Here is a 25,413-nt window from a genome sequence, read left to right on the forward strand (position 1 = left end):
TAGAGGCGGCAGGGTAGCCTAGTGGTTAGAGTGTAGAGGCGGCAGGGTAGCCTAGTGGTTAGAGTGGAGGGGCGGCAGGGTAGCCTAGTGGTTAGAGTGTAGAGGCGGCAGGGTAGCCTAGTGGTTAGAGTGTAGGGGCGGCAGGGTAGCCTAGTGGTTAGAGTGTAGGGGCGGCAGGGTAGCCTAGTGGTTAGAGTGTAGAGGCGGCAGCGTAGCCTAGTGGTTAGAGTGGAGGGGCGGCAGGGTAGCCTAGTGGTTAGAGTGTAGGGGCGGCAGGGTAGCCTAGTGGTTAGAGTGTAGAGGCGGCAGGGTAGCCTAGTGGTTAGAGTGTAGAGGCGGCAGGGTAGCCTAGTGGTTAGAGTGGAGGGGTGGCAGGGTAGCCTAGTGGTTAGAGTGTAGAGGCGGCAGGGTAGCCTAGTGGTTAGAGTGTAGAGGCGGCAGGGTAGCCTAGTGGTTAGAGTGTAGAGGCGGCAGGGTAGCCTAGTGGTTAGAGTGGAGGGGCGGCAGGGTAGCCTAGTGGTTAGAGTGTAGAGGCGGCAGGGTAGCCTAGTGGTTAGAGTGTAGGGGCGGCAGGGTAGCCTAGTGGTTAGAGTGTAGGGGCGGCAGGGTAGCCTAGTGGTTAGAGTGTAGAGGCGGCAGCGTAGCCTAGTGGTTAGAGTGGAGGGGCGGCAGGGTAGCCTAGTGGTTAGAGTGTAGGCGCGGCAGGGTAGCCTTGTGGTTAGAGTGTAGAGGTGGCAGGGTAGCCTAGTGGTTAGAGTGTAGAGGCGGCAGGGTAGCCTAGTGGTTAGAGTGGAGGGGTGGCAGGGTAGCCTAGTGGTTAGAGCGTTGGACTAGTAGGCCCGTCATTGAAAATAAGAATTTGTTCTTTAACTGACTTTCCATAGTTAAATAAATGTGAAAATAAAACATTTGGTTTACTGACTACGTGCCAGATTTCACTGCTTTTAAAAAAGGAAACTCAAGCCAAGCTCAGGGAAGCAGTATGTCTCCCGTTCCCTGGTCTGTTCGGCCTGGCCCGGTGCAGCCTCACAGCCTGCCCTGACTATGCTGTTGAGATGCAACAAATCATTTGTCTGTTATTAACCCTGGGCCTGTAATTATGCAGATTACCAAACGATTTTCCCTGGAAGGGTACCCGGGAGGGGGAGGAGGGGCGGAGGGAGGGAGGAGGGAGGAGGGGGGTGAGGAGGGAGGTCCAGGGGTAGAGATGGCTGTGAGTGTGTCAGCCAGGCGAGGGAGTGGGGGCGAGGCGTTCTGTCACACACATACATAAACACACACACACACGACCCCTAAACAACACCCCCCCCCCCACACCGAAACACACACGGGGGGGGGGTGTAACGATGAACGAACGGACGGCCGTGCATTACTGAACTCTCTCCATTCATCATGTTGACTGATGGCATGGGGAGCCGCTCCTCACCGCTCGACGGTCTGTCTGGTTAATGTAGTGGGTAATTAACTGTCATCAGCCTGGTAATAGGCCCCTGATCAATGGGTTGTGAGGAAACACATTCTAATTCACCAGCTGACGAATGCCCGCTGAGGCCAGAGCAATTGAAACCGGGGGTGGTGATGGATAGAGGGGATGGAGGAGGAGAGAGAGGAGAGGAGCAAGAGGAGAGGAGGGAGAGGAGAGGAGAGGAGGAAGAGGAGAGGAGGAAGAAGAGAGGAGAGGAGGAAGAGGAGAGGAGGAAGAGGAGAGGAGAGGAGAGGAGAGGAGAGGAGAGGAGAGGAGAGGAGAGGAGAGGAGGAAGAGGGAGGCAGTGTCAGAATTTCAAATGGCTCTGATGTTGGTGGTGTTATCGTTCTATATTTGGTTTAAACGTTCTGGTTTCATCCCTCTGCTCTTAACTCTGTTTTTGGAACAGAGTTCATGAGTTCAGAGTTCAGGGTTCATTTGTTGTCCTTGATGCCGTGTGGTGTATGTCGTCGGGTGTACGCCAAATATAAAAATGTGATTCACAGATGTCTGGATAGGGCTGCGCTCAGAGTATCCTGCCTTGGCAAATCACGCTGTTAAGACACTGATGCCCTTTGCAACCATGTACCTATGTGAGAGTGGATTCTCGACCCTCACTAGCATGAACACTAAATACAGGCACAGACTGTGTGGAAAATGATTTAAGACTGAGACTCTCCAATACAACCCAACATTGCAGAGTTATGTGCATCCTTTCAAGCATATTCTTTGCCTACTAATTGGTTGATGATGTCATCGGTGTGTGATTTCCACCAATTAGGAGTTGGCATTGCCTACTAATTGGCTGATGACGTCATCGGTGTCATGATTTTTCACCAATTAGGAGTCGGCATTGCCTACTAATTGGCTGATGACGTCATCGGTGTCGTGATTTTTCACCAATTAGGAGTTGGCATTGAAAACACTAAATCTTCCTCAATTACTCTACTACAAAACATAGAAACGTGCCATTTCAACACATGTTGATGTTGGGTTGGTGCTGGAGGTGATGTTTAATATGAAGATAATATGAACATTTAGAGGCGTTGGCAAAACCTCCCCAAAGGGACACATGCTAAAAAATACCCAATAATTCACGACTCATTTCTTTAAAGTCCTACGAGGAGAAACACATAAAAAAATTCCCAGACATGTTTACAGAAGAGCCCACACGCAGCCGTTTTAATTACATTTTTAAATAATCTCTTTATGTCTAATAAATCACTCTGTTACTGATTTGATTTCCCCTGAAACCTCCTTTGACTCCTGAATTGCTCTGTCTGATCGTGTGGGCTTTAGAAAACACATTTGATGATATTTACATACACAGCCCTGATTGGCTGATAGGATGGTCTAGAGCCCCCCCCCCCCCCCCCCCCCCCAAACCATGATGACCATACTTTACAGTTGGGATTAGGTTTTGATGTTGGTGTGCTGTGCCTTCTTTTCCTTCCAAACAACTCAACTGTAGTTTCATCTGTCCACAGAATATTTTGCCAGAAGCTCTGTGGAACATCCAGGTGCACATTTGCAAACTTCAGACATGCAGCAATGTTTTTTTTTGGACAGCAGTGGCTTCTTCCGTGGTGTCCTCCCATGAACACCAGTCTTGTTTAGTGTTTTACGTATTGTAGACCCTTCAACAGAGATGTTAGCATGTTCCAGAGATTTCTGTAAGTCTTTAGCTGACACTCTAGGATTCTTCTTAACCTCAATGAGCATTCTGTTCTGTCCTCTTGCAGTCGTCTTTGCAGGACGGCCACTCCTAGGGAGAGTAGCAACAGTGCTGAACTTTCTCCATTTATAGACAATTTGTCTTACTGTGGACTGATGAACATCAAGGCTTTTAGAGACACCTCTGTAACCCTTTCCAGCTTTATGCAAGTCAACCATTCTTAAACGTAGGTCTTTCTGAGATCTCTTTTGGTCGAGGGATGGTTCACATCAGGCAGTGCTTCTTGTGAATAACAAACTCACATTTTGTGAGTGTTTTTTTATAGAGCAGAGCAGTTCTAACCAACATCTCCAATCTGGTCTCATTGATTGGACTCCAGGTTAGCTGACTCCTGACTCCAGGTTAGCTGACTCCTGACTCCAGGTTAGCTGACTCCTGACTCCAGGTTAGCTGACTCCTGACTCCAGGTTAGCTGACTCCTGACTCCAGGTTAGCTGACTCCTGACTCCAGGTTAGCTGACTCCTGACTCCAGGTTAGTTGACTCCTGACTCCAGGTTAGCTGACTCCTGACTCCAGGTTAGCTGACTCCTGACTCCAGGTTAGCTGACTCCTGACTCCAGGTTAGCTGACTCCTGACTCCAGGTTAGCTGACTCCTGACTCCAGGTTAGCTGACTCCTGACTCCAGGTTAGCTGACTCCTGACTCCAGGTTAGCTGACTCCTGACTCCAGGTTAGCTGACTCCTGACTCCAGGTTAGCTGACTCCTGACTCCAGGTTAGCTGACTCCTGACTCCAGGTTAGCTGACTCCTGACTCCAGGTTAGCTGACTCCTGACTCCAGGTTAGCTGACTCCTGACTCCAGGTTAGCTGACTCCTGACTCCAATTATCTTTTGGAGAGGTCATTAGCCTTTGTTTGTCTATTGTTGCGACTATCCAATTTTATGACCAATTTATGCAGAAATCCAGGTAATTTCAAAGGGTTCACTTACTTTCTGTTACCACTTTACATTTAGTCCCAAACCAAACAGTCTTTATAGTTACCTCCATCATGCCTCCAACAAGCCTCCAACATGCCTCCAACATGCCTCCATCATGCCTCCATCATGCCTCCAACAAGCCTCCAACATGCCTCCATCATGCCGCCATCATGCCTCCAACAAGCCTCCAACATGCCTCCATCATGCCTCCATCATGCCTCCAACAAGCCTCCAACATGCCTTCATCATGCCTCCATCATGCCTCCAACACGCCTCCATCGTGCCTCCAACAAGCCTCCAACACGCCTCCAACAAGCCTCCAACATGGCCTCCATCACACCACCAACACGGCATCCAACACCCCTCCAACACCCCTCCAACACGGCCTCCAACACGCCTCCATCATGCCTCCAACAAGCCTCAAACATGCCTCCATCATGCCTCTAACACGCCTCCAACACGCCTCCATCATGCCTCCAACACGCCTCCATCATGCCTACAACACGCCTCCATCATGCCTCCAACACGCCTCCATCATGCCTCCAACAAGCCTCCAACATGCCTCCAGCATGCCTCCATCATGCCTCCAACAAGCCTCCATCATGCCTCCAACACGCCTCCAACACGCCTCCATCATGCCTCCAACACGCCTACATCATGCCTCCATCATGCCTCCAACACGCCTCCATCATGCCTCCAGCAAGCCTCCAACAAGCCTCCATCATGCCTCCATCATGCCTCCATCATGCCAACAACACGCCTCCATCATGCCTCCAACAAGCCTCCATCATGCCTCCAACAAGCCTCCAACAAGCCTCCAACATGCCTCCAATATGCCTCCATCATGCCTCCAACAAGCCTCCAACACGCTTCCAACAAGCCTCCAACATGCCTCCATCATGCCTCCATCATACCTCCAACACGTCTCCATCATGCCTCCAACACGCCTCCAACATGCCTCCAACATGCCTCCATCATGCCTCCAACAAGCCTCCAACACGCCTCCAACAAGCCTCCAACACGGCCTCCATCACACCACCAACACGGCCTCCATCACACCACCAACACGCCTCCAACAACATGGAACAAAGGAGAGTTAGAGAGTTTCTTCAGAGATTTACCAATGCTGCACTGCTGACTACACTACCTGCCCGCCATCATCCTGGCAATTTACCCATACTGCACTGCTGACTTCACTACCTGCCCGCCATAATACTGGAGATTTACCCATAATGCACTGGTGAATACACTACCTGCCCCCCATCGTCCTGGCCACCACAACCCCGTGGCTGTGTGGCAAAAACTGACTTCTTTCACTGCAAACCTCCCAGAATTCACCACTCTGTGTTTCCGTCTCGCCGTACCTCAGCCTCGCCCTGCGGGGAGGAGAAGAAGGGAGGGAAAGGGGGAGGAGAGGAGAGGAAGATGGATAGAGCATACCTGCCACTCGCCTCCGTGCGCTCCAGCAGCTTGATGCCAGGGAAGCTAATGGCTCTCCGGGGAGGAGGCGAATGAAACAGCGTGGTGGGCTCCCTCCCTCGCCACCTAATGAATTCAAAGGCACGTGCTCCCACACCATCTCAATCAGACACTTTAAAGCCCCTGCACTGGGTGTGTGTGTGTGTGTGTGTGTGTGTGTGTGTGTGTGTGTGTAAAAACCAAACCCCCCCCATTAGTAGAGGTGTGTGGGTAAAATCACTGGGGAAGCCAAGCCAGTTAAAAAGCCATATTATAACCACCTACGTGGTAATAATTGTGTTGTTTGCTCTGATACCCGTTAGTTCACCACCGTGATTTACAATGAGGCCCGTGACAACAAAAAGACAACGGCAACAATGAACCAGCTAAGTTAGCGAGCTAGCTAACGTCAGCCTACATGTTAAACTTCAATCGTCTCAGACCAGTGGCACTCTATATGAATTTATGGGTGGATCGCCGTCGAAATTCAGTCAAAACCACAAGTCTCCTCCGTCCATGGCTTATAGGAAAGGGACGATTTAGCAAGCGAACTACAGCAGGACATCAACACAAGCAAACTGCTGTAGGACATCAACACAAGCGAACTGCTGTAGGACATCAACACAAGCTAGCTACTGCAGGACATCAACACAAGCTAGCTACAGCAGGACATCAACACAAGCTAGCTACAGCAGGACATCAACACAAGCTAGCTACAGCAGGACATCAACACAAGCAAACTGCTGTAGGACATCGACACAAGCAAGCTACAGCAGGACATCAACACAAGCTAGCTACAGCAGGACATCAACACAAGCTAGCTACAGCAGGACATCAACACAAGCGAACTGCTGTAGGACATCAACACAAGCAAACTACTGTAGGACATCAACACAAGCGAACTGCTGTAGGACATCAACACAAGCTAGCTACAGCAGGACATCAACACAAGCTAGCTACAGCAGGACATCAACACAAGCTAGCTGCAGCAGGACATCAACACAAGCGAACTGCTGTAGGACATCAACACAAGCAAACTACTGTAGGACATCAACACAAGCGAACTGCTGTAGGACATCAACACAAGCTAGCTACAGCAGGACATCAACACAAGCTAGCTACAGCAGGACATCAACACAAGCTAGCTACTGCAGGACATCAACACAAGCAAACTACTGTAGGACATCAACACAAGCAAACTACTGCAGGACATCAACACAAGCAAACTACTGTAGGACATCAACACAAGCAAACTACTGTAGGACATCAACACAAGCGAACTGCTGTAGGACATCAACACAAGCTAGCTACAGCAGGACATCAACACAAGCTAGCTACAGCAGGACATCAACACAAGCTAGCTACTGCAGGACATCAACACAAGCAAACTACTGTAGGACATCAACACAAGCAAACTACTGCAGGACATCAACACAAGCAAACTACTGTAGGACATCAACACAAGCAAACTACTGTAGGACATCAACACCAGCAAACTACTGCAGGACATCAACACAAGCGAACCAGAAACAGACACGTTTTTTTTCTGACAATGAGAACGTTTCGCTAAACAGGATGTGATTTGATTAGTGTGAAGCCAAATCCAAACTGGCTTCCCTTGGGGGGGGGGGGGGGGGGGGGGGGGTATTTTGCTGCACTAGGACAACCCACAGTTGAGCTCAGCTAAACACTGATTGGCTAATTATTTTATTTAAATAATTCTATCAAGGGAAGCCAAATGCTTCCTGGCATCGATCAATCAAACGCCACGGTGGCAACATGTTACATACTCTTATGTTCCAGACAGCATCAGATACGTGTTGTACACCTACTGAGACAGAGGGGCCGCTGTTTCCCTCTCACCGAACGTGTGTATACTAATGCTCTGCTGTGGAAAAGAGCGGTAGCAATACCTTGTGTCAGACAGCATCAGATACGTGGTGTACACCTACTGAGACAGAGGGGGCGCTGTTTCCCTCGCACCGACTGTGTGTATACTAATGCTCTGCTGTGGAAAAGAGCGATAGCAATACCTTGTGTCAGACAGCATCAGATACGTGGTGTACACCTACTGAGACAGAGGGGGCGCTGTTTCCCTCGCACCGACTGTCTGTATACTAATGCTCTGCTCTGGAAAAGAGTGATAGCAATACCTTGTGTCAGACAGCATCAGATACGTGTTGTACACCTACTGAGACAGAGGGGGCGCTGTTTCCCTCTCATTGACTGTGTGTATACTAATGCTCTGCTGTGGAAAAGAGCGATAGCAATACCTTGTGTCAGACAGCATCAGATACGTGTTGTACACCTACTGAGACAGAGGGGGCGCTGTTTCCCTCGCACTGACTGTGTGTATACTAATGCTCTGCTATGGAAAAGAGCGATAGCAATACCTTGTTTCAGACAAAGGGATTTGACTGCTCTGCTATGTACTCGCTGTATGCTACGGTACTGTGTGTGTGTGTGTGTGTGTGTGTGTGTGTGTGTGTGTGTGTGTGCTATAGCACGGTAGCACAGCTGAATGGCTCCTATTTGACGACAGATAACAGACACCAATTAAATTATTCCACAAGGCTTGGAGCTTTAGCCCAGTGGACCCCAAAGTAGAACCCAGGGTGAATCCCAAACGCAACCCTGGCTTGGAGCTTTAGCCCAGTGGACCCCGAAGTAAAACCCAGGGTGAATCCCAAACGCAACCCTGTTCCCGATGTAGTGCACTTCTTTTGACTTCGTCTCTGGACCCAAAGTGTTGCACTGCACTTTCTTTAAAGGGCTTCATTTTATCGCGATTTAAATTTAAAGGTAATTTCTGAAGGAGCCGAAACATTCCCGCGTTGACCGTGATTACAGTCTCCTCTAACGTGGGAACGTTGTGATTACAGTCTCCTCTAACGTGGGAACGTTGTGATTACAGTCTCCTCTAACGTGGGAACGTTGTGATTACAGTCTCCTCTAACGTGGGAACGTTGACCGTGATTACAGTCTCCTCTAACGTGGGAACATTGTGATTACAGTCTCCTCTAACGTGGGAACATTGTGATTACAGTCTCCTCTAACGTGGGAACGTTAACCGTGATTACAGTCTCCTTTAACGTGGGAACGTTGTGATTACAGTCTCCTCTAACGTGGGAACGTTGACCGTGATTACAGTCTCCTCTAACGTGGGAACGTTGACCGTGATTACAGTCTCCTCTAACGTGGGAACGTTGACCGTGATTACAGTCTCCTCTAACGTGGGAACGTTAACCGTGATTACAGTCTCCTCTAACGTGGGAACGTTGGCCGTGATTACAGTCTCCTCTAACGTGGGAACGTTGACCGTGATTACAGTCTCCTCTAACGTGGGAACGTTGACCGTGATTACAGTCTCCTCTAACGTGGGAACGTTGACCGTGATTACAGTCTCCTCTAACGTGGGAACGTTGACCGTGATTACAGTCTCCTCTAACGTGGGAACGTTGACCGTGTTTACAGTCTCCTCTAACGTGGGAACGTTGACCGTGATTACAGTCTCCTCTAACGTGGGAACATTGACCGTGATTACAGTCTCCTCTAACGTGGGAACGTTGACCGTGATTACAGTCTCCTCTAACGTGGGAACGTTGACCGTGATTACAGTCTCCTCTAACGTGGGAACGTTGACCGTGATTACAGTCTCCTCTAACGTGGGAACGTTGACCGTGTTTACAGTCTCCTCTAACGTGGGAACGTTGACCGTGATTACAGTCTCCTCTAACGTGGGAACGTTAACCGTGATTACAGTCTCCTCTAACGTGGGAACGTTGACCGTGATTACAGTCTCCTCTGACGTGGGAAGGTTGACCGTGATTACAGTCTCCTCTGACGTGGGAACGTTGACCGTGATTACAGTCTCCTCTAACGTGGGAACGTTGACCGTGATTACAGTCTCCTCTAACGTGGGAACGTTGACCGTGATTACAGTCTCCTCTGACGTGGGAACATTGACCGTGATTACAGTCTCCTCTAACGTGGGAACATTGACCGTGATTACAGTCTCCTCTAACGTGGGAACGTTGACCGTGATTACAGTCTCCTCTAACGTGGGAACGTTGACCGTGATTACAGTCTCCTCTAACGTGGGAACGTTGACCGTGTTTACAGTCTCCTCTAACGTGGGAACGTTGACCGTGATTACAGTCTCCTCTAACGTGGGAACGTTAACCGTGATTACAGTCTCCTCTAACGTGGGAACGTTGACCGTGATTACAGTCTCCTCTGACGTGGGAAGGTTGACCGTGATTACAGTCTCCTCTGACGTGGGAACGTTGACCGTGATTACAGTCTCCTCTAACGTGGGAACGTTGACCGTGATTACAGTCTCCTCTAACGTGGGAACGTTGACCGTGATTACAGTCTCCTCTGACGTGGGAACATTGACCGTGATTACAGTCTCCTCTAACGTGGGAACATTGACCGTGATTACAGTCTCCTCTAACGTGGGAACATTGCCTTTAAACATGACTGTCCGACTGTAGTGTGTCTCTTCAGCTCTATGGACTGTCAGACTGTAGTGTGTCTTTTCAGCCCTACGGACTGTCAGACTGTAGTGTGTCTCTTCAGCTCAATGGACTGTCAGACTGTAGTGTGTCTCTTCAGCTCTATGGACTGTCAGACTGTAGTGTGTCTCTTCAGCCCTACGGACTATCAGACTGTAGTGCGTCTCTTCAGCTCTATGGACTGTCAGACTGTAGTGTGTCTCTTCAGCTCTATGGACTGTCAGACTGTAGTGTGTCTTTTCAGCCCTACGGACTGTCAGGCTGTAGTGTGTCTCTTCAGCTCTATGGACTGTCAGACTGTAGTGTGTCTCTTCAGCTCTATGGACTGTCAGACTGTAGTGTGTCTCTTCAGCTCTATGGACTGTCAGACTGTAGTGTGTCTCTTCAGCTCTATGGACTGTCAGACTGTAGTGTGTCTCTTCAGCTCTACGGACTGTCAGACTGTAGTGTGTCTCTTCACCTGTCAGACTGTAGTGTGTCTCTTCAGCTCTATGGACTGTCAGACTGTAGTGTGTCTCTTCAGTTCTACGGACTGTCAGACTGTAGTGTGTCTCTTCAGCTCTATGGACTGTCAGACTGTAGTGTGTCTCTTCAGCTCTATGGACTGTCAGACTGTAGTGTGTCTCTTCAGCTCTATGGACTGTCAGACTGTAGTGTGTCTCTTCAGCCCTACGGACTGTCAGACTGTAGTGTGTCTCTTCACCTGTCAGACTGTAGTGTATCTCTTCACCTGTCAGACTGTAGTGTGTCTCTTCACCTCTCAGACTGTAGTGTGTCTCTTCAGCTCTATGGACTATCAGACTGTAGTGTGTCTCTTCAGCTCTATGGACTGTCAGACTGTAGTGTGTCTCTTCACCTCTCAGACTGTAGTGTGTCTCTTCAGCTCTATGGACTGTCAGACTGTAGTGTGTCTCTTCAGCCCTATGGACTGTCAGACTGTAGTGTGTCTCTTCAGCTCTATGGACTATCAGACTGTAGTGTGTCTCTTCAGCTGTCAGACTGTAGTGTGTCTCTTCAGCTCTATGGACTGTCAGACTGTAGTGTGTCTCTTCAGCTCTATGGACTGTCAGACTGTAGTGTGTCTCTTCAGCTGTCAGACTGTAGTGTGTCTCTTCAGCTCTATGGACTGTCAGACTGTAGTGTGTCTCTTCAGCCCTACGGACTGTCAGACTGTAGTGTGTCTCTTCACCTGTCAGACTGTAGTGTGTCTCTTCAGCTCTATGGACTGTCAGACTGTAGTGTGTCTCTTCAGCCCTATGGACTGTCAGACTGTAGTGTGTCTCTTCAGCTCTATGGACTATCAGACTGTAGTGTGTCTCTTCACCTGTCAGACTGTAGTGTGTCTCTTCAGCTCTATGGACTGTCAGACTGTAGTGTATCTCTTCACCTGTCAGACTGTAGTGTGTCTCTTCACCTGTCAGGCTGTAGTGTGTCTCTTCAGCTCTATGGACTATCAGACTGTAGTGTGTCTCTTCACCTGTCAGACTGTAGTGTGTCTCTTCAGCTCTATGGACTATCAGACTGTAGTGTGTCTCTTCAGCCCTACGGACTGTCAGACTGTAGTGTGTCTCTTCAGCTCTATGGACTGTCAGACTGTAGTGTGTCTCTTCAGCTCTACGGACTGTCAGACTGTAGTGTGTCTCTTCAGCTCTATGGACTATCAGACTGTAGTGTGTCTCTTCAGCTCTATGGACTGTCAGACTGTAGTGTGTCTCTTCAGCTCTATGGACTGTCAGACTGTAGTGTGTCTCTTCAGCTCTATGGACTGTCAGACTGTAGTGTGTCTCTTCAGCCCTACGGACTGTCAGACTGTAGTGTGTCTCTTCACCTGTCAGACTGTAGTGTGTCTCTTCACCTGTCAGACTGTAGTGTGTCTCTTCACCTGTCAGACTGTAGTGTGTCTCTTCAGCTCTATGGACTGAATGGAGCTGATTTGAAACTCTTTGGAAGACTCTTTAGTTGATGACTCTTTAGTTGATGACTCTTTAGTTGATGACTCTTTAGTTGATGACTCTTTAGTTGAAGACTCTTTAGTTGAAGACTCTTTAGTTGATGACTCTTTAGTTGAAGACTCTCTAGTTGATGACTCTCTAGTTGAAGACTCTTTAGTTGAAGACTCTCTAGTTGAAGACTCTCTAGTTGATGACTCTCTAGTTGATGACTCTCTAGTTGATGACTCTTTAGCTGATGACTCTCTAGTTGATGACTCTTTAGCTGATGACTCTCTAGTTGATGACTCTTTAGTTAATGACTCTTTAGTTGAAGACTCTTTAGTTGAAGACTCTTTAGTTGATGACTCTTTAGTTGATGACTCTTTAGTTGAAGACTCTTTAGTTGAAGACTCTCTAGTTGATGACTCTTTAGCTGATGACTCTCTAGTTGATGACTCTTTAGTTAATGACTCTCTAGTTGATGACTCTTTAGTTGAAGACTCTCTCTGTCACACACACACTCTCTCTCATACACACACACACACACACACACACTCTATGATTGCCAAAGGGCTCTGTCTGTAATTTTCTCAAAACAAAACAGTGTGACAGTCCTTTTCCAATATGTCTGCCCACGGCCGCCTTAAACCGAGAGGAGAGAAGATCCCAGACACACAGCGGGGAGGTGAGAAACAGAACACTGTTTTGATTCCACCCGACAGCCTGAAGGCTTTAAAACATTGCTTTTATACACCAATACCTTCCATCATTTATCAGCCTTGAGTTCATGCATTGCTCAAAATGTTTCCAGGTATACCACACCAAAAAAAATTGTGAAGTGATATTCGTTTATACTGAGATATATCTTTTTACCTGCTAAAACACACATCTTTACTTGATTTCAATGGATTATTTTTTTTTGGAAGTGTAAAATCTGTGAGATAAATTATCACTTTAATCTGCAACGAATGGACAAACATTAAGAACACTTCAAATCAAATGTTTGGTCCAATGTCATGTCTCTATACCCCCCCTGTACTGGTCCAATGTCATGTCTTTATACCCCCCCTGTACCGGTCCAATGTCATGTCTCTATACCCCCCCTGTACCGGTCCAATGTCATGTCTCTATACCCCCCCTGTACCGGTCCAATGTCATGTCTCTATACCCCCCCTGTACCGGTCCAATGTCATGTCTCTATACCCCCCCTGTACCGGTCCAATGTCATGTCTCTATACCCCCCCTGTACCGGTCCAATGTCATGTCTCTATACCCCCCTGTACCGGTCCAATGTCATGTCTCTATAACCCCCCTGTACCGGTCCAATGTCATGTCTCTATACCCCCCCTGTACCGGTCCAATGTCATGTCTCTATACCCTCCCTGTACCGGTCCAATGTCATGTCTCTATACCCCCCCTGTACCGGTCCAATGTCATGTCTCTATACCCCCCCTGTACCGGTCCAATGTCATGTCTTTATACCCTCCCTGTACCGGTCCAATGTCATGTCTTTATACCTCCCCTGTACCGGTCCAATGTCATGTCTTTATACCCCCCCTGTACCGGTCCAATGTCATGTCTATATACCTCCCCTGTACCGGTCCAATGTCATGTCTATATACCTCCCCTGTACCGGTCCAATGTCATGTCTTTATACCCCCCCTGTACTGGTCCAATGTCATGTCTTTATACCCCCCCTGTACCGGTCTGTGTTGTTGGTAGACCTGTGTCATTCTGTAGGGCTGTGTTGATGGTAGACCTGACATTCTGTAGGGCTGTGTTGATGGTAGACCTGTCATTCTGTACGGCTGTGTTGATGGTAGACCTGTCATTCTGTAGGGCTGTGTTGATGGTAGACCTGTGCCATTCTGTAGGGCTGTGTTGATGCTAGACCTGTGTCATTCTGTAGGGCTGTGTTGATGGTAGACCTGTGTCATTCTGTAGGGCTGTGTTGATGGTAGACCTGGCATTCTGTAGAGCTGTGTTGATGCTAGACCTGTCATTCTGTAGGGCTGTGTTGATGGTAGACCTGTCATTCTGTAGAGCTGTGTTGATGCTAGACCTGTCATTCTGTAGCTATTCACTGGGACAACAATCTAGCTGTGTTTTATTTTCTGTAGATAACAGAGTGTGCTTTTGCAATGGTTCCCTATTCCCTATGTGGTACACTACATTTGTCCAGAGCCTATAGTGCATTAGGGTGCCATTTGGGACTATTTAAAGGTTCAAAACTAACCCTGCTGTTCCCAGATCATTCATTAGATCAGGATCTCTTACCGAGAGACCAGAAAGAGAGACCTGTAGTTATCAGGGTCTCTTACCTACAGACCAGAGAGACATGTAGTTATCAGGATCTCTTACCTACAGACCAGAGAGACGTGTAGTTATCAGGATCTCTTACCTACAGACCAGAGAGACATGTAGCTATCAGGATCTCTTTCCGACAGACCAGAGAGACATGTAGTTATCAGGACCTCTTACCTACAGACCAGAGAGACATGTAGTTATCAGGATCTCTTACCGACAGACCGGAGAGACATGTAGTTATCAGGATCTCTTACCAACAGACCAGAGAGACATGTAGTTATCAGGATCTCTTACCGACAGACCAGAGAGACATGTAGTTATCAGGATCTCTTACCGACAGACCAGAGAGACATGTAGTTATCAGGATTTCTTACCTACAGACCAGAGAGACATGTAGTTATCAGGATCTCTTACCGACAGACCAGAGAGACATGTAGTTATCAGGATCTCTTACCTACAGACCAGAGAGACATGTAGTTATCAGGATCTCTTACCGACAGACCAGAGAGACATGTAGTTATCAGGATCTCTTACCTACAGACCAGAGAGACATGTAGTTATCAGGATCTCTTACCTACAGACCAGAGAGACATGTAGTTATCAGGATCTCTTACCGACAGACCAGAGAGACATGTAGTTATCAGGATCTCTTACCTACAGACCAGAGAGACATGTAGTTATCAGGATCTCTTACCGACAAACCAGAGAGAGAGACATGTAGTTATCAGGATCTCTTACCTACAGACCAGAGAGACATGTAGTTATCAGGATCACTTACCGACAGACCAGAGAGACATGTAGTTATCAGGATCTCTTACCTATAGACCAGAGAGACATGTAGTTATCAGGATCTCTTACCGACAGACCAGAGAGACATGTAGTTATCAGGATCTCTTACCGACAGACCAGAGAGACATGTAGTTATCAGGATCTCTTACCTACAGACCAGAGAGACATGTAGTTATCAGGATCTCTTACCGACAGACCAGAGAGACATGTGGTTTGATCATGTGAACAAGCACGCCGGAACTAGAAGTGCCTGAAGAAGTTTGTCGTTCTATCCAATAGATTATTGTTTTCTATGATTTCATGAGCCGATAGTTTTCCTGCTAGTGATTCTCTCCTGGGTCTCTATCTATATCTATCATGCTAGGTGTCTACAGGAGGTCTGTTCTCCACCTGGGTCTCTATCTATCTCTATCATGCTACGTGTCTACAGGAGGTCTGTCCTCTCCTGAGTCTCTATCTATCTCTATCATGCTAGGTGTCTACAGGAGGTCTGTTCTCCACCTGGGTCTCTATCTATCTCTATCATGCTATTTGTCTACAGGAGGTCTGTTCTCCACCTGGATCTCTATCTATCTCTATCATGCTAGGTGTCTAGAGGAGGTCTGTTCTCTCCTGGGTCTCTATCTATCTCTATCATGCTAGGTGTCCACAGGAGATCTGTTCTCCACCTGGGTCTCTATCTATCTCTATCATGCTAAATGTATACAGGAGGTCTGTTCTCTCCTGGGTCTCTATCTATCTCTATCATGCTAGGTGTCTACAGGAGGTGTGTTCTCCACCTGGGTCTCTATCTATCTCTATCATGCTAGGTGTCTACATGAGGTCTCTTCTCCACCTGGGTCTCTATCTATCTCTATCATGCTAGGTGTCTACAGGAGGTCTGTTCTCTCCTGGGTCTCTATCTCTATCATGCTAGGTGTCTACAGGAGGTCTGTTCTCTCCTGGGTCTCTATCTATCTCTATCATGCTAGGTGTCTACAGGAGGTCTGTTCTCTCTTGGGTCTCTATCTATCTCTATCATGCTAGGTGTCTACAGGAGGTCTGTTCTCTCCTGGGTCTCTATCCATCTCTATCGTGCTAGGTGTCTACAGGAGGTCTGTTCTTTCCTGGGTCTCTATCTCTATCATGCTAGGTGTCTACAGGAGGTCTGTTCTACCCCTGTTCTAACAGTGCTTTCCTCCTGTCTCTTCCGCAGGTTGTTTGGGGTAACAGGGAACTGTGCGGCCTGCAGTAAGCTGATCCCAGCCTTTGAGATGGTGATGAGAGCTAAAGAGAACGTCTATCACCTGGACTGCTTCGCCTGTCAGCTCTGTAATCAGAGGTGAGTTTACTGGGCGGGAAGCTGCTCCTCGCGTCCACTCAGCCAATCAGAAGGCTTGATGTTGAGAAGGGGTGGGACTGTGTGGACATTCCCGAATCATTCTCTGACGGTGTCCATGTTAAGACAGCCTCAATCTCAGCAGGAGTTGACTGAGCCCTGATCAGAGATCGTCTGGTCTAACAGGTCTAACAGTCCCTGATCAGAGATCGTCTGGTCTAACAGTCCCTGATCAGAGATCGTCTGGTCTAACAGTCCCTGATCAGAGATCGTCTGGTCTAACAGTCCCTGATCAGAGATCGTCTGGTCTAACAGTCCCTGATCAGAGATCGTCTGGTCTAACAGTCCCTGATCAGAAATTGTCTGGTCTAACAGTCCCTGATCAGAGATCATCTGGTCTAACAGTCCCTGATCAGAGATCGTCTGGTCTAACAGTCCCTGGTAATGGCGCTGATCAGAGATCGTCTGGTCTAACAGTCCCTGATCAGAGATTGTCTGGTCTAACAGTCCCTGATCAGAGATCGTCTGGTCTAACAGTCCCTGATCAGAGATCGTCTGGTCTAACAGTCCCTGATCAGTGATAGTCTGGCCTAACAGTCCCTGATCAGTGATAGTCTGGCCTAACAGTCCCTGTTAATGGTGCGGATCAGAGATAGTTTAAGAAAAGTTGAGATAATAGAGATCTCCCACTGACCACAAACTGTTTAAATCAACAATTTTCTAACATCATTTGTCAACGTGTTGTGACGTGGAATCATGTGGATTTGGATTTGAAAGAAGTAATCAATTTACACTGTTGTTTTGTGGGTAATATTTCACTACAGGATTACAATTGAGTCATTTAGCAGACTCTCTTATCCAGAGAGACTTACAGTTGTGAGTAATTTAACTGATTCTCTTATCCAGAGAGACTTACAGTAGTGAGTAATTTAGCTGATTCTCTTATCCAGAGAGACTTACAGTAGTGAGTCATTTAGCTGATTCTCTTATCCAGAGAGACTTACATGAGAAATGAGGGTTAAGCGCCTTGCTCAAGGGCACCGACAGATGTTTCACCTAGTCGCCTTGGGGATTCGAAACAGTGACCTTTCGGGGCGGCAGGTAGCCTAGTGGTTAGAGCGTTGGACTAGTAACCAACAGGTTGCTAGATTGGATCCCCCGAGCTGACAAGGTAAAAATCTGTCGTTCTGCCCCTGAACAAACCAGTTAACCCACTGTTCCTTGGCCAGTTAACCCACTGTTTCCTAGGCCGTCATTGTAAATAATAATTTGTTCTTAACTGACTTGCCTAGTTAAGTAAAGATAAAATACTGGCCCAATGCTCTTAATTAACTGCTAGGTCATCACGGTAACCACTTTTCAACATAGACAAACCTAGTATAAAATATGTTGAATTTGTGCCTTTAAAACAACGTCAGATCTACAAAGTAATATCCACTATAAGAATTGTTTTAAAACAAGAGGCTGGACAGCGCCTCCTACTGCAGAGATCATCTATCTACAGCCATCCATTCAGTCTCCCATCCAGGGGTTTATATCCAAACACAGCCTTTCTTAGCTGGGATGTTCGTCACTGACAATTACCAATGTGTTAAAGGGAGAATGATTGCTGAGAAATCTCCACTTAATAGATTCACTGTTGCTATCAAAGTTATTCTAAAGTGTAGGTTCAACAGAGCAAATGAAATGGAAACCGGACTGTATCAATCACACAGCATCTACGAGGCTCCGTACTCTTATCAATCACACAGCATCTACGAGGCTCCGTACTGTATCAATCACACAGCATCTACGAGGCTCCGTACTGTATCAATCACACAGCATCTACGAGGCTCCGTACTCTTATCAATCACACAGCATCTACGAGGCTCCGTACTCTTATCAATCACACAGCATCTACGAGGCTCCGTACTGTATCAATCACACAGCATCTACGAGGCTCCGTACTGTTTCAATCACACAGCATCTACGAGGCTCCGTACTGTATCAATCACACAGCATCTACGAGGCTCCGTACTCTTATCAATCACACAGCATCTACGAGGCTCCGTACTGTATCAATCACACAGCATCTACGAGGCTCCTTACTCTTATCAATCACACAGCATCTACGAGGCTCCGTACTGTATCAATCACACAGCATCTACGAGGCTCCTTACTGTATCAATCACACAGCATCTACGAGGCTCCGTACTGTATCAATCACACAGCATCTACGAGGCTTCGTACTGTATCAATCACACAGCATCTACGAGGCTCCGTACTGTATCAATCACACAGCATCTACGAGGCTCCGTACTCTTATCAATCACACAGCATCTACGAGGCTCCGTACTCTTATCAATCACACAGCATCTACGAGGCTCCGTACTGTATCAATCACACAGCATCTACGAGGCTCCGTACTGTATCAATCACACAGCATCTACGAGGCTCCGTACTCTTATCAATCACACAGCATCTACGAGGCTCCGTACTGTATCAATCACACAGCATCTACGAGGCGCCGTACTGTATCAATCACACAGCATCTACGAGGCTCCGTACTGTATCTATCACACAGCATCTACGAGGCTCCGTACTGTATCAATCACACAGCATCTACGAGGCTCCGTACTGTATCAATCACACAGCATCTACGAGGCTCCTTACTCTTATCAATCACACAGCATCTACGAGGCTCCGTACTGTATCAATCACACAGCATCTACGAGGCTCCTTACTCTTATCAATCACACAGCATCTACGAGGCTCCGTACTGTATCAATCACACAGCATCTACGAGGCTCCGTACTGTATCAATCACACAGCATCTACGAGGCTCCGTACTGTATCAATCACACAGCATCTACGAGGCTCCGTACTGTATCAATCACACAGCATCTATGAAGCTATTTAGGCCTGTACAGCTAATTCCAAACTGGAATTAAAGCCAGATTCAGCACAGATGGAGCTATCCAAACTGGAATTAAAGCCAGACTCAGCACAGATGGAGCTATCCAAACTGGAATTAAAGCCAGACTCAGCACAGATGGAGCTATCCAAACTGGAATTAAAGCCAGACTCTGCACAGATGGAGCTATACAAACTGGAATTAAAGCCAGACTCAGCACAGATGGAGCTATCCAAACTGGAATTAAAGCCAGACTCAGCACAGATGGAGCTATCCAAACTGGAATTAAAGCCAGACTCAGCACAGATGGAGCTATCCAAACTGGAATTAAAGCCAGACTCAGCACAGATGGAGCTATCCAAACTGGAATTTAAGCCAGACTCAGCACAGATGGAGCTATCCAAACTGGAATTAAAGCCAGACTCAGCACAGATGGAGCTATCCAAACTGGAATTAAAGCGAGACTCAGCACAGATGGAGCTATCCAAACTGGAATTAAAGCCAGACTCAGCACAGATGGAGCTATACAAACTGGAATTAAAGCCAGACTCAGCACAGATGGAGCTATCCAAACTGGAATTAAAGCCAGACTCAGCACAGATGGAGCTATCCAAACTGGAATTAAAGCCAGACTCAGCACAGATGGAGCTATCCAAACTGGACTTAAAGCCAGATTCAGCACAGATGGAGCTATCCAAACTGGAATTAAAGCCAGACTCAGCACAGATGGAGCTATCCAAACTGGAATTAAAACCAGACTCAGCACAGATGGAGCTATCCAAACTGGAATTAAAGCCAGACTCAGCACAGATGGAGCTATCCAAACTGGAATTAAAGCCACTCAGCACAGATGGAGCTATCCAAACTGGAATTAAAGCCAGACTCAGCACAGATGGAGCTATCCAAACTGGAATTAAAGCCAGACTCAGCACAGATGGAGCTATCCAAACTGGAATTAAAGCCAGACTCAGCACAGATGGAGCTATCCAAACTGGAATTTAAGCGAGACTCAGCACAGATGGAGCTATCCAAACTGGAATTAAAGCCAGACTCAGCACAGATGGAGCTATCCAAACTGGAATTAAAGCCAGACTCAGCACAGATGGAGCTATCCAAACTGGAATTAAAGCCAGACTCAGCACAGATGGAGCTATCCAAACTGGAATTAAAGCCAGACTCAGCACAGATGGAGCTATCCAAACTGGAATTAAAGCCAGATTCAGCACAGATGGAGCTATCCAAACTGGAATTAAAGCCAGACTCAGCACAGATGGAGCTATCCAAACTAGAATTAAAGCCAGACTCAGCACAGATGGAGCTATCCAAACTGGAATTAAAGCCAGACTCAGCACAGATGGAGCTATCCAAACTGGAATTAAAGCCAGATTCAGCACAGATGGAGCTATCCAAACTGGAATTAAAGCCAGACTCAGCACAGATGGAGCTATCCAAACTGGAATTAAAGCCAGACTCAGCACAGATGGAGCTATCCAAACTGGAATTAAAGCCAGACTCAGCACAGATGGAGCTATCCAAACTGGAATTGAAGCCAGACTCAGCACAGATGGAGATATCCAAACTGGAATTAAAGCCATACTCAGCACAGATGGAGCTATCCAAACTGGAATGAAAGCCAGACTCAGCACAGATGGAGCTATCCAAACTGGAATTAAAGCCAGACTCAGCACAGATGGAGCTATCCAAACTGGAATTAAAGCCAGACTCAGCACAGATGGAGCTATCTAAACAGAAGAAGCATCTCCTTTAAATGTCGATATTTGGTTGCGTTGGAAACCAAAACAATTCAATATCACTTTTTAAATAGACTAAATAGCCTTTTAACCTGCCTCCAGCTCAACCAGACGTTAAAGAATGGGATGAAGCCAGTGTCTCAGATGGAACTATCCAACCAGCAGTTAAAGAATGGGATGAAGCCAGTGTCTCAGATGGAACTATCCAACCAGAAGATAAAGAATGGGATGAAGCCAGTGTCTCAGATGGAACTATCCAACCAGAAGATAAAGAATGGGATGAAGCCAGTGTCTCAGATGGAACTATCCAACCAGAAGTTAAAGAATGGGATGAAGCCAGTGTCTCAGATGGAACTATCCAACCAGAAGATAAAGAATGGGATGAAGCCAGTGTCTCAGATGGAACTATCCAACCAGAAGTTAAAGAATGGGATGAAGCCAGTGGTTCAGATGGAACTATCCAACCAGAAGTTAAAGAATGGGATGAAGCCAGTGTCTCAGATGGAACTATCCAACCAGAAGATAAAGAATGGGATGAAGCCAGTGTCTCAGATGGAACTATCCAACCAGAAGTTAAAGAATGGGATGAAGCCAGTGGTTCAGATGGAACTATCCAACCAGAAGATAAAGAATGGGACGAAGCCAGTGGTTCAGATGGAACTATCCAACCAGAAGATAAAGAATGGGATGAAGCCAGTGGTTCAGATGGAACTATCCAACCAGAAGATAAAGAATGGGATGAAGCCAGTGGTTCAGATGGAACTATCCAACCAGAAGTTAAAGAATGGGATGAAGCCAGTGGTTCAGATGGAACTATCCAACCAGAAGTTAAAGAATGGGATGAAACCAGTGGTTCAGATGGAACTATCCAACCAGAAGATAAAGAATGGGATGAAGCCAGTGTCTCAGATGGAACTATCCAACCAGAAGATAAAGAATGGGATGAAGCCAGTGGTTCAGATGGAACTATCCAACCAGAAGTTAAAGAAGCCAGTGTCTCAGATGGAACTATCCAACCAGAAGTTCAGATGATACTATCCAAGTAGTAGATACATCTTCTTTAAATGTTCATATCTGGCTGCGTTGACAACCAAAATCAATTCAATATTGTGAGGGAGATATAGAGATAGATAGAAGGAGGGAGAGAGATAGAGAGAGAGAGATATAGATAGAGGGACAGATAGATGGAGATAGAGGGAGAGGATGAGATAGAGATAGAGGGGAGATAGAGAGAGATAGAAATAGAGGGGGAGATAGAGGGAGAGGATGAGATAGAGATAGAGGGGGAGATACAGGGAGAGATGGAGATAGAGGGGGAGATAGAGGGAGAGGATGAGATAGAGATAGAGGGGAGATAGAGGGAGATATAGAGATAACGGGGAGATAGAGGGATATAGAGAGAGAGATAGAGATAAAGGGGAGATAGAGGGAGATATAAATAAAGGGGAGATAGAGGGAGATATAGAGATAGAGGGGGAGATAGAGGGAGAGATAGAGATAAAGGGGAGATAGAGGGAGAGATAGAGATAAAGGGGAGATAGAGGGAGAAATAGAGGTAGTTCTAATCAGAGTTCTAAATCTCCTTATACTGCCACTTGCCGTCTCGTCCTATGTATCTGACCTGGGCTGAACAAGTCTTCCTTCTCTCTCTTACAAGCAGAGATGCACTAATGTGACACAGTCAGACTGTACATCTGTTACCTTGGCAACCCAGAGTTGATGAGAGTACTCAGCACTGCAACACTGCAATTACTGCAATTACACAGCACTGCAATTACACACACACACACACAGTCCCTAACCCCCTAACCGTAACTCCTAACCCAACACCTAACCTCAACCCCAAAGCCTAAAACTAACTATTAAGACAAAAATAGCACTTTAATTAATTCAGGACATGAAAAAAGTCCAGACTTTTCAAAATTGTTTTTGTTTTCCGACCTTGTCAGGATGTTCTGGTCTGAATAAGGCAGGAAAACATACACAACACACACACACACACACACACACACACACACACACACACACACACACACACACACACACACACACACACACACACACACACACACACACACACACACACACACACACACACACACACACACACACACACACACACACACCGTCTTTTTTTACTTATTTTGTACATAATGTTGCCAGTACCATCTAATGACTGAAAATAACTTCTAGACATCAGGACCGTGATTACTCACCACGGACTGGCAGAATCCTTTTTTCCCTTTCACCACTCTGACGAGCCAGGAGAGAAGGATATACTGCTTCCTCGGGAACAGGCCCCGACCCCCGTGATCTGCGTGAAGAGGAGGCGGAGAAACAGGGGCCGAAGAGCGGGCTGTCTTCTGAGAATTCGTAGACGATCGAAATAAACCCCCACTTCCCTCCATTCTGCTAGCAAACGTGCAATCTTTGGTGAATAAACTCGACGACCAACGCGGAAGATTAAACTGCGAACGGGACATTGAAAACTGTAACATCTTATGCTTTACAGAGTCGTGGCTGAACTACGACGTTATCAACATACAGCTGGCTGGTTGCATGCTGTACCGGCAGGATAGAACAGCAGCGTTTTGTAAGACAAGGGGAGGCTGAACTATGTATTTTTGTAAATAACAGCTGGTGCACGATATCTAAGGAAGTATCGAGCTATTGCTCGCCTGAGGTAGAGTATCTCACGATAAGCTGTAGATCACACTACCTACAGAGAGAGTTTTCATCTGTATTGTTCATAGCTGTTTACATACCACCACAGTCAGAGGCTAAGACAGCATTGAATGAGCTGTATTCCGCCATGAGCAAACAAGAGAACACTCCCCCAGAGACGGCGCTCCTAGTAGCCAGGGACTTTAATGCAGGGAAACTTAAATCCGTTTTACCAAATTTCTATCAGCATGTTAAATGTGCAACCAGAGGGAAAATAACTCTGGACCACCTGTACTCCTCACACAGATACAAAGCTCTCCCTCTCCCTCCTTTCAGCAAATCTGACCATAATTCTATCCTCCTGATTCCTGCTTACAATCAAAAATTAAAGCAGGAAACACCAGTGACTCGATCAATTAAAAAGTGGTCAGATGAAGCAGATGCTAAACTACAGGACTGTTTTGCTATCACAGACTGGAATATGTTCCGGGATTCCTCCGATGGCATTGAGGAGTACACCACATCAGTCATTGGCTTCATCAATAAGTGCATCGAGGACGTCGTCCCCACAGTGACCTTACGTACATACCCCAACCAGAAGCCATGGATTACAGGCAACATCCACATTGAGCTAAAGGCTAGAGCTTCTGCTTTCAAGGAGCGGGACTCTAACCCAGAAGCTTATAGGAAATCTCGCTGTGCCCACCGACGAACCATCAAACAGGCAAAGCTTCAAAACAGGACTAAGATCGAGTCGTACTACACCGGCTCTGACTCTCGTCGGATGTGATCGGATGTGTGCAAACCATTACAGACTACAAAGGGAAGCACAGCCGCGAGCTGCCCAGTGACACGAGCCTACCAGACGAGCTAAACAACTTCTATGCTCGCTTCGAGGCAAATAACACTGAAACATGCATGAGAGCACCAGCTGTTCTGGAAGACTGTGTGATCACGCTCTCTGCAGCCGATGTGGGTAAGACCTTTAGACAGGTAAACATTCACAAGGCCGCAGGGACAGACGGATTACCAGGACACATACTCAGAGCATGCGTTGACCAACTGGCAAGTGTTGTCACTGACAATTTCTCCCTGTCCGAGTCTGTAATACCAACATGTTTTAAGCAGACCACCATAGTGCCTGTGCCCAAGAACACTAAGGTAACCTGCCTAAATGACTTCCGACCCGTAGCACTTACATCTGTTACCATGAAGTGCTTTGAAAGGCTGGTCATGGCTCACATCAACACCTTTATCCCAGAAACCCTAGACCCACTCCAATGTGCATACCGCGCAAACAGATCCACAGATGATGCAGTGTGGAGTGCATCTCGATTGCACTCCACACTGCACTCCACACTGCCCTTTCCCACCTGGACAAAAGGATCACATATGTGAGAATGCTATTGATTGACTACAGCTCAGCATTCAACACCATAGTGCCCTCAAAGCTCATCAATAAGCTAAGGACCCTGGGACTAAACACCTCCCTCTGCAACTGGATCCTGGACTTCCTGTCGGGCCACCCCCAGGTGGTAAGGGTAGGTAACAACACATCCGCCATGCTGATCCTCAACACGGGGGCCCCTCAGGGGTGTGTGCTCAGTCCCCTCCTGTGCTCCCTGTTCACTCACGACTGCACGACCAGGCACGACTCCAACATCAT

At 47.1% G+C, this 25,413-nt stretch overlaps 1 protein-coding gene across 5 annotated transcripts in view; it reads left to right on the forward strand.

Moving 5' to 3' along the window:
* The window catches only part of LOC118936425 (LIM domain only protein 3), a 126,261-nt gene that overhangs the window by 78,706 nt on the left and 22,142 nt on the right, over positions 1 to 25,413 (forward strand). For all 5 annotated transcript variants that reach the window (XM_036945340.1, XM_036945341.1, XM_036945342.1 and 2 more), the window contains exon 3: positions 16,317 to 16,442. In XM_036945340.1, coding sequence (XP_036801235.1) covers positions 16,317 to 16,442 — 126 coding nt within the window. The remainder of the gene's footprint in view (positions 1 to 16,316; positions 16,443 to 25,413) is intronic.

Source organism: Oncorhynchus mykiss, chromosome 15, assembly GCF_013265735.2.
Source record: "Oncorhynchus mykiss isolate Arlee chromosome 15, USDA_OmykA_1.1, whole genome shotgun sequence".
In the NCBI taxonomy this organism is placed as follows: Eukaryota; Metazoa; Chordata; class Actinopteri; order Salmoniformes; family Salmonidae; genus Oncorhynchus; species Oncorhynchus mykiss.